The sequence below is a fragment of the Microtus oregoni genome, unplaced genomic scaffold (genome assembly GCF_018167655.1).
Source record: "Microtus oregoni isolate MIOR12 unplaced genomic scaffold, Mior012 000028F_ref0000031, whole genome shotgun sequence".
Lineage (NCBI taxonomy): Eukaryota > Metazoa > Chordata > Mammalia > Rodentia > Cricetidae > Microtus > Microtus oregoni.
Window position 1 is genome coordinate 24,640,190 of NW_024543087.1, and position 9,959 is coordinate 24,650,148.

The window sequence follows — 9,959 nt, forward strand, 5'->3', positions numbered from 1 at the left end:
TCAGTGGTGAAGAGCACATATTGTTCTGCTCTTAAAGACCTGAGTTCTGTATCCAGCACCCATGTCAAGGTGCTTCACCTGCCTGTAACTCCAGCTCTAGATGGGATCTGATGCCTCTGGCCTCCACAGGGACCATATGTCAAATCTTTCTGGAGACTGATAAAATTGAGGATGCTAAAGAAATAAAGATACTTGACAGTCTTTAATCTCGAATTCTTCAGTAACTTATTCAATTTTTTAAATGATTCATCTTTAACTATATGTACTTGTGTATTGTTTGGGGGTGGGGTAGAGTGAGGGGTGTATGTTCAAGTGAGTGCAGGTGCCTGCAGAGGCCAGAAGAGGGGTTGAATTCCCTGGAGCCGAACTTACAATTAGTTGGCAGCTGCATGATGTGGGTGTTGGGACTTGAACTCAGGGCCTATAGAAGAACAGTACACCCTCTTAACCACTGAGCCATCTCACAGTCCCACCAACCAATCTTTAAAGTCAGAATTTCAGGCCAACAAGAAGTTCAGTGAGTTTACCAAGCCTGACAGACCAAGTGTGGTCTTGAGGTTCACAAGGGAAAAAAAGAAAATCTTAACTCCCGCAAGGTTTCCTCTAATCTATACATACCATATACAAAAATAAATAAATGCAAAAAAAAAAAACATGTCAGAATTTTCTATGTGTACACCTAGCATTCTTTTGGTACTTTGAGCAACAGTGACCTAAACTATTTTAAGTTTACCTGTTTTTCAATCAGGAGTCTGTTTAATAACTGATTGGAGTCCTGGGCTTCAGGGGCTGCTGGAGGCATCGTTTCTTTTGTAGAATCCAAAGTAAAGATCGGCGATAAAAAAATTTGAGTTCCCTAAGTGAAAAAAGAAAAAGTGCATTAGACGTTAAAGAAGTCTGGGGATGTAGTTCAGCGGGTAGAGTGCCTCTCTATCACGCAATGCTGGGCTCAGTCTCCAAATCTGCATAAAATTAGTGTGGTGGTGCCCGCCTATAATCCAAGGACTCGGGAGGGGGAGGCAGGAGGAGCAGAACTTCAAAGTCATTCTTAAACACAAAGTTAAAGGAATTATATGTAGGGCGCACTCTCTTAGACAAACCCACAGCATGTGCTCTGGTGTATATTACTTTCTCCAGAGCGCCTCTCTTCTTCTTAATTAATCCTCATGCTTACACTCTATATTTACTGGGTGTGCTGCCATACTTTTAATCCCAACACTTAGGAGGCAGAGGCAAGTGGATCTATGAGTTTAAGACCTTCCTGATCCACACAGTGAGTTCCAGAACTAGGGCTATGTAGAGACCTGCCACAAAGCAAACAATATATATTTAAAATGTCTTTTAATACTTTTGCCCCCAAAATCCTATTTAAAAGAATCCACAGCCAGGTAGTTGTGGTGTAAAACTTTAATTCCAGAACTTGGGAAGCAGAGGCAGGTGGACCTTTGAGTTTGAGGCCAGCCTGGTCTACAAAGTGAGTTCCAGGACAGCTAGGGCTATTCAGAAAAGCCCTGTCTCAAAACAAAACAAAACAAAACAAAACAAAACAAAACAAAAAAAGAAAAGAAAAATCCACTATTTTTACAGAGCAAATATCAAAATTTTTACTTCGTAGATAACATGCTTATAGTAGATTTAGTTGAATAAATCCTATCTTATATTGTTCTCTGAAATATAGCATTTTAGTTTTTGATATACCGAATGAGAGAAATAACATACATACATACAAGAATAACAGGGTTTCTGTATGTTGTCTCACTATGTGGAATTTGACCAGGCTGGCCTTGAATTCCAAGAGAATCTGCCTCTGAGTGCTGGGATTACAACCCTGTGCCACCATGCCCAGTCCAAGATATTTTGAAAGGGCTGTGAGGCTCCTGAACTGCTAACATTCACTGGGTTACAAGGAGGGACCAGGATCCCTTTGTTAGGCAGCCTTCATTTCTTAGTAGATCAGAAACTGGGAAGAAGAGTTTCTGTTTGGCCCACAAAAAAATAAAAACAAACAAGTTCATAGTCTACTTTATCATCACTCTTGCAATATAAGACTGCCATTTCGGCAGGAGCGGGGGATTCCTCAATTTCTTTGATACAGAGATAAAATTTTCTAGTGGCAAAAAAATCATATTCATTAGCATCATAGAATCTGGAACTTGCTTACCTTAAAACTTCTAACTGAGGCCAGGCGGTGATGGCACACATCTTTAATCCCAGCGCAGAGGCAGGGAGATCTCTGTGAGTTCAAAGCCAGCCTGGTCTACAAGAGCTAGTTCCAAGACCAGCACCAAAGCTACACAGAGAAACCATGTCTTGAAAAACAAAAAACAAAAACAAAGAAAACTTCTGTTCCTAGCTAGCAGGAAGTATGAAGGGAGAATGAACCAGGTCAGGAAAGATCCCCAAGAAGGCACAGTAAGTACAAACAGCAGCAAATCAACCATCCATGCCAAGAAGGGATAAGATAGTGATACTGTCACTACTAGAATTATTGCAGGTTCCAAGATGTCATGTAAACCAGGCATTATAGATCTGCTGAGAAATTTGTCCTTAAAAAGAAGTGGGCTAGAAATGTAGCTAGCTTTGCCTTGACCTCAACTCAAGACTTGAGTCTTGGAAACCTGGCTGGGGCAGTGAGGAAATAAAGGACAGACACATAGATATGCATTCAGTGAAGCTAGGATCTGGTAGGGTTCCCTAGTACTACTGCCACAACCTGGAACCTCGGAGCATTTATTAGGTACAGCACAGGGGGAAGGGGTAGCTGTAGTAGGTAAGCGGTTTCAAACTAAAGATAAGTGGAGGACACCCCAGTTACTATTCATTACACACTGATTAATCTTTCATAACCAAGTATTACAACTCCTAACATCTGGGGAAAGCTTTGCCATCCCCTTTAGCCTGGCCTACATGGCTAACAGAGGCACCTATGTCCCATGGCCATTCAGTCAACAGGCTTTGCTCATGTCAAAACACACACTCACTCAGGGCTTCTTCCACCGCCAGAGAACCCAGCACAGACCAAGTCCTGGGTTGTGACCCCAGCACTGCCTAAGTGGGCTGGGCTGTAGCATGGTAAAAGCCTATAGTCCCAGCACTCATGAGGGACAGGCCAGAGAAACAGAGTTTGCTTTGGTCCAGTATTTCCTCATTATGCTCCATTACTTATGTCTCCTGCACTCTGCCACGTCCCACATGATGAGAATAAACTGAACCTCTGAACTGTAAGTCAGCCACCCCAATTAAATGTTTTCCTTTAAAAGAGTTACCAAGGATATGGTGTCTCTTCATAGCAATAGAAACCCTAAGACAGCATCCTTGACAAGAGGTCAAGAACCATTTTATTCTAATTAATAAAAAGCTTTCTGTAACCAAATACAATGAGTTCACATTTTTTTTTAGAGCAAAGCCAAAATAAATACAGCCAAGACATAAAAGAGAAGGAAAAAAAGTTATTACCTACAAAGGCAAAAGGATTATGGGAATCACTGTCAAAGCAACACCTTCCTCATACAAAAGGACCTTGGGTATTTTAGACAGAGGGACCTATAGACATTCACATAGGGGTTGGCCCATTACTCAGTGTGCTCAGTTAAGAACTATATTGCTGGGGCTAAAAAGATGGTTCAGTAGTCAAGAGCACTTGCTCTTCCAGAGGACCCGAGATTGGTTCACAGCACTCATGTCAGACATCTCGCAGCTGCCTGTAATTGCAGCTCCAAGGAATCCAACACCCTCTTTGAGCTCAGTGTCCATCCTCACTACATCGTGAGTTCAAGGCCACCAGGGACTACGTGAGACCCTGTCTTGAAAAACAAAAAATAAAGTTTGCCAGGCAGTGGTGGTACATACCTTTATCCCAGCACTCTGGAGGTAGAGTGGTGTTTTTCTGTCAATTTGGTATCCGCATCTGAATCCACTGATATTTTAACTTCCATCTGTGGCTGAGGCCCTGCACCAGTCTGCCATGAAATGTAGTTTTTTAACTAAGTCTCTATTGTTTTATTTACCAATAAAGACTTGGAAGTCAGATGTTGGCGTGAAAATCTGCTAGCTCAGAAAGGCTGAGAAGCAACCAGTTGACCTTCCCTATGCATACTTCCTACGCATCTCTCTATCCATCTTCCTGCTTCCTGCATATTCACCATGGCTAATGTCTGTCAACTATTTGCTTGCTCCACCCTCTAATTCAATGTTGATTTTATTAAAACAATCTCGGGTTTCACAGTGTGATCAAATATCCCACAGCGGAGCCTGGTCTACAGAGCTAGTAGTTCTAGTACAGCCAAGGATATACATAGAAACCATCTTGGGAAAAAAAAAAGAAAAAAAGTTAATCTAATGATAGGTCTTTATTATAAACATCCTTTAATTTTTCCTTTAGTTAGCAAGGAACCACTGCACCTCTTAACTGACCGTTGTCAAACTCTTTGTGCCTAGCTACCTTGAGTAGGGAATTACTCCTAATAAATCAGCTTCTTTGAAGTCAACCTGAACTATCATCAGGGCAGCCAAGTTATTATCAAACCACTCTGAGGAAACTATTTCAGTGCAAAGACCATGGCAGTATGCTGTTAGAGTGTCAACCGTTTCTGGAGGTCTTTCTAAAAATCATCCAGCTTCAGAAGGCTATTCAAGACTGCATTCCAGGCAAGAAAAGCTTGTGTAACTCTAGACGACTCTGACCACTCCGCTGCTCTTCTCACTCAGGATGGAGGAGGGAGCAATGAAGCTGTGGTTGGTACGACACACGGCTTATGAATGGTTCCTAGTAGAGGATTACGGTCGGTGCAGATAGGTTTGTGATCAACGGACCTAGAATTATGCAGCAGCTGTGGGGTATGATTGGTCTCTTAATTTCTTTTCCCGGCGCTTTGATAAAAAACTCTGACAAAGGCAACTTAGGGACCAGCAAGATGGCTCAGTGAGTTAAGGCACTCGAGGCCAAGCCTAACACCTGAGTCCATGAACCCAGGACACATAAGGCAGAAGGAAAGAACCAACTTGTCCAACGAGGTTGTCCTCTGATGTCCACAAGCGCAGTAGCATAAACATGTGGGCACGCAATACAATAAACAAGTAAATACCTTCATCTGATTTGTAAACAGTTTTTGTTTTGTGTCTTTTGAGACAGAGTCTTACTATGTAGCCCTGGCCTGCCCCAAGTCCTGGGACGAAAGGTATGTAACACCTGTGATATACTTTTAAAAGCAACTTGTTGATGGGCATGACAGTGTGCACCTTTCATCCCAGCACTTAGGAGACAAAGGCAGGCAGAGTTCTCTGAGTCTGAGGCCAGCCTGGTCTGCTTAGCAAGTTCCAGGTCAGCTAAGGACACACAGTGAGACCCTTTCTCAAAAAAAAAAAATCACTAAGAGAGATGAGGGTTATTTTAACCCACATTTCAAGTCATTATGGCAGCAAGGCAAAGGCAGCAGAAGCTTAAAGCAGCTGGTCCATCAAATCCATAGTCAGAAAACAGAACTGAATATAAGCATGCTACTCTGCTCCCTTTCTCCGCTTGTAGGATGCGGTATTCTATTCAGGGAGTGACACCACCCTGCTCAGGTGGGCTCTTCGCCACAATTAATGTAATTAAGATAATTCCCCACAGGCATGCCCAGAGCCAGTCTCCCAGGTGAGTCTAGATTCTGCCAAGTTAATAGCACCAATCACCAAAATTGGTAAAATTACAGTCCAGATCCAAACAAGGCAGGCCTGTCTTCCAGCTACATAAACAAGCCATTTTAGTCAGTCAGGCAAGAGGCTTCCCTCCTATGAGCTAACATTGCCCCATGTTGCAATATTAAGCTCAATAAAGTCTTCTCTCAAACGATCTCTTGCCTACTTGTAGACTTTAATCACAGGAAGATCTAATTAAACTGGTTACACAAAGATGAGACAAAATTCCCAAGCTTCTAGCTCTGGCAGAAACAGTTGAAAAGTTTCTGAAAGCCACCACGAGCTAAGTAAGACTAAAGAGTCAGTGAAAAATTCCACTGAGCCACTGCAAGCCAAGGACGTGACCAGAACATCACACAAGAAAGCAGCTGAAGAGCTCCAGAGAGCACCCAAAGGCAGAAAGAGCAAGATGTTAAGCCACAAAAGACAGTGGTGTGTTATAAAAGTTGAGAGACACTGACTAACTGAAGGCAGGAGCCGCAGCTATGAGAACTGCAAGTCCCAGGTACGAGGAGTGTTCAAGAGCACAGGTTAAAGAGCCACAGCTCCAGAGCTGTGACTGGAGCTGCTCGCTGCTGGCTTTACAAGGCTTTGAAAGCTTGGGGCCCTAAGCCTCCAGTCCTCAAGGTTTAGAGTCCAGGGCTCAAACTCAGGGATGTCAACACTAAGGGATCCAAGATTTCGGTATAAGCAAAAGAGCTCCCTCCCAGTCAGCCACTTGAGACAGGTTTGCCAAATCATTACAGAAAAAAAAAGTTAAGGCAAGACTAACCAAAAGAAAGCTAGCACACAACCAGACGGCCTGGGGAGTCCAACACACAACAGGGGAAAACAATCCCTCTGTGCTTTGATTTCTTCATAGAAGAGGAGGAGGAGCACTTAGCTCACAGAAGTATTGCAAGGATTAGAAAACTAAATACGCAAAGAGCACTGAGTTGTGCCAGCTCATCACAGCAGGGCAGAGTTGGTTAACTTTGTGGAACTTCAGTTTTCTTACTGAGGTTAAACTATCAATATTACTTGACAGAATTATCAGATACTCAAAAGGAAGAAAAACATAACTTATCATCTAGCACAATAAACCTTGTTTGCTATCTCCCTAAATTGGGAACAGTCTAGAGTCGTCCATCACGTTGAACATACCTCAGTCATTTTGAGTCCTCTTGCACTTTACACCTGGTCAGCCAAGTTGATCTCAAACGATTACCCAATGAGTCTCATGCCCGAAACTGGATCTTGATCTAGGTTTCAAAAAGATACAAGCCAAAGACTTTAAATGAAAGTCTTTCACTAAAAATGTCTGTCACTAAAAATGGTCTTGCATTATTAACAAGGCAGGTATCCATGGAACAGATAACCATGGAACCAAAGCCTAAAAAACTGCAGTAACAAGAACGCTCCAAAGCTCTTCATCAGAAGACCTCCCCTTTCCTTTTCTCTTATCCCTTCTCCCGTTTCTTTGTTGAAACATGTGCTGGATATCCTAATCTATCATTCTGATTGGTGGCTTCAAGGGTAGTCATTCTTACTTGCAAGTGTATTGTGAACTCTCAGGTAATAGCAGGAAGCCCAGCACTTGTCTACACCTGTGATCAAGTGTCCCCCAACATTCTGAGTTCTGTACCTGTTCTTCCAAGAGTCATAGTGAAATCTGTAAGCTTTCTCAAGAGCACATTTCAAATTAATAAAACAAATTAACCGAAGCCTTGAAAGTATTACCTATTAATGCAAATATGCCAATAATTTGCAGTAGTCCCACCTCAGGCTATTAACAGAACACAGGTTGGGAACCCTGAAATCTCAGGAAGAAAACAAACTCATCCTAGGACTAAGGCAGAAGCTACAGCATTAAGGAGTATCACTAACACCTCAGACTGCTGGAGTAGGGAGGGGTAAAGAATAGAAATTGTTAAGTATGAAGCAAATAGAGCCAAGTGTTAAAAAGGAAAAAATACATGCCATAATCCCCAACTTTGGGGTCTCAGAAAGGAGAATCATGAGTTCCAGAGAGCCTAGGTTACAAAGTAAGACCTTCTCTCAAGGGGAAAAAAAGAAGCCAGAAGCCAGGCACGGTATCAGACAATTTTAATCCCGGTGTTCAGGAGGCAGAGGCAGGCAGGCAGATCTTGTGAGTTCAAGGCCAGCCTAGTCTAGAAAGCTAGTTCCTTTTTTTGTTTTGTTTTGTTTTTTCCGAGACAGGGTCTGTCAGTGATCCCAGCATTTTGAAGGTAGGAGGGTCAGGAACTCAAGGTCATCCTCAGCCTGAGCTTTGCGATTGTGCAGAAAAAATTAAAAATTAAAGATAAAACAACTCCCAATAATATTGCAACTTGCTGTTTACTGTTCTGAAATTAAAGAGGGAGTTAGGACTGGAGATCATCTCAGATCATTCCATCCCAGATGACGAGAAAGGCCAGAATTGGCCTGTCCTGGGCTGAGGAAAAAAACTCTGGAAAACTCCTTCCTACCCTGCCTCATCAACACAGCACGGAGTCTCATCAAATTTCTTTCCCAAGGGAAGATGGGGGAGCATGTGTATTTGACAATAGACTAAAAACAAAAGTCCATGCGATGCAGAAGGTGGAAACCAGCGCCTGCAGCGCAGAAAGGTATGATTACAAATAAAGATGGCTCAGTAGGTATAGACACTTGCCGCTAGAAAGCTGGAGATACAATCTCCAGAATCCACAGAAATCGAGAATTCTGTAATCCCAGCACTCCCGTGGGCAGATGGAAGGAGGATGCTGTCGCTCTCCTCGCTAGCCCCGGGGTAGGATGCAGAAAAACGAAAGACTTTGTTCCAAACAAGGTGGAAGGCAAGGACCCACACCTGAGGTTGTCCTCCGTTCGCCCCAGCTGTCGCGTGAACACACAAACTTTATTAATTGGTTGAAGGCAATGGGAACCTTGATTAGGCTTCGTGGTAATTTTTCACATCAATCAATGTGGACTCTACTTAAAAGCGGATCTCCCCCTGAATTTGTAATGAGTCTGACAGGAGGGAGGGGTCCACATCTACCCTGACTCCGCAATCTCGCACTTTGCTCCAAATCGCAGTCACTAGACAGCGCGGCAAAGCGAGCTGGAGCAAACTCAGTCCTGAGGACCCACAACTAACCCCAAACACAGCCGGCGCCACGTACGATTCTAAGCTCCAGGTCCTGCCTCCTCTACCGGGTGGCTCACCTTGTTCACTCGGACAGGAGCAGGGGCTCCGGGGGTGGGGAGCGGAGTGGGAAGCGAGCCACGCGGAGTGTCAGGCGGGCTCCCGTAGGGTGGTCCACGCTCGGCCCTGCACGCGCGACTCCCAGCCCGCACCTAGCAGCCCTGGGGGCCCTGGCTGGTCAGGGAGACGGTCGGGACTCCGGAAAGGACACCTTGGGGCGTGCTCTTGAGAGGGGACCCCGCGACGGCCTCGGCGACCCCAAGGGCCACTCACCTCCGCAGCCGCCTGCAGCTAGCAGCGCGCCCACCCCGCGGCTTGGGCCCCGCCTCCGCGTCCGTTAGCGCAGCCAGGCTGACCAATCGAGCCCAAGTCGTCGATGGCCTCCCCGCGGGGCGGGAGAGCCACCTGGCGCGCCTGGGAGGCGGGGTCCGCGCCGCACTCTGTGATTGGCTCCGCGCGTGGAGGCGGGGCTTCCCACCCACACCGACTCGTGGCTCTCTGACACTGCCCGGACGCCGGTCGGGTAAACGCTTTGTCAGCAGTGTGGAGTCTCTTTGATTCGTGAGAAGCTAGAAATACACTTTGCGGTCTCAAATGAAAGTGAGGCCCGGGCTGCCTCGCTATCACTGGATGATCGCGCTCGCTGCCAGATCTGCGAGTCTTTAACGGGGCTCATCTGTGCGCTCTCGACTCTCCACACCTGTCGAAGAGCGGTGTATATAGGCTGGCATTTGGGGGACCCCCCAATCAGCGTTTCCTGATAATATTTCATTTTCTTGAACATTTTAAAATGTCTATGAAGTACTGAGCCGCCCGACTGAAGATGCTCAGTCTAGTTAGGGAGGTGGACTCCTGTTAGACACTGATAAGCCAGCCTGTTTCGGAAAGGGTTTGCACTTAACAGAGAGGAACCAGAGGGCCAGGGGAGGCCCAACCATTGCTCCACATTTGAAAGGCTGAAAAGCTTTGAAAACTTGATCTGCGGGCCTCCAGGTTAATTAAATAAAAATCTCTGGAGCGAGGAGGCCCACGTGTCCAGAGTTTTTAAGGTCCCCCCAGGTGAGTGCAATGTATAGCCAGGAGGGAGAAGTGCCCGCTGAGATATAATTAAGAC

At 45.1% G+C, this 9,959-nt stretch overlaps 1 protein-coding gene across 2 annotated transcripts in view; it reads right to left on the bottom strand.

Annotated features, from left to right (window-relative positions):
- The window catches only part of Cep70 (centrosomal protein 70), a 53,390-nt gene extending 44,169 nt beyond the window's left edge, over window positions 1–9,221 (bottom strand). Inside the window, exons 1-3 of one of the 2 annotated variants that reach the window (XM_041677209.1) lie at window positions 9,119–9,221; window positions 6,823–6,920; window positions 734–856 (exon numbers count right to left, since the gene is read on the bottom strand). In XM_041677209.1, the coding sequence (XP_041533143.1) occupies window positions 734–856; window positions 6,823–6,831 (132 nt within the window). In that variant the 5' untranslated portion in view covers window positions 6,832–6,920; window positions 9,119–9,221. The other variant, XM_041677210.1, reaches the window with a different exon arrangement.
- Between the last annotated feature and the right edge of the window lie 738 nt (window positions 9,222–9,959).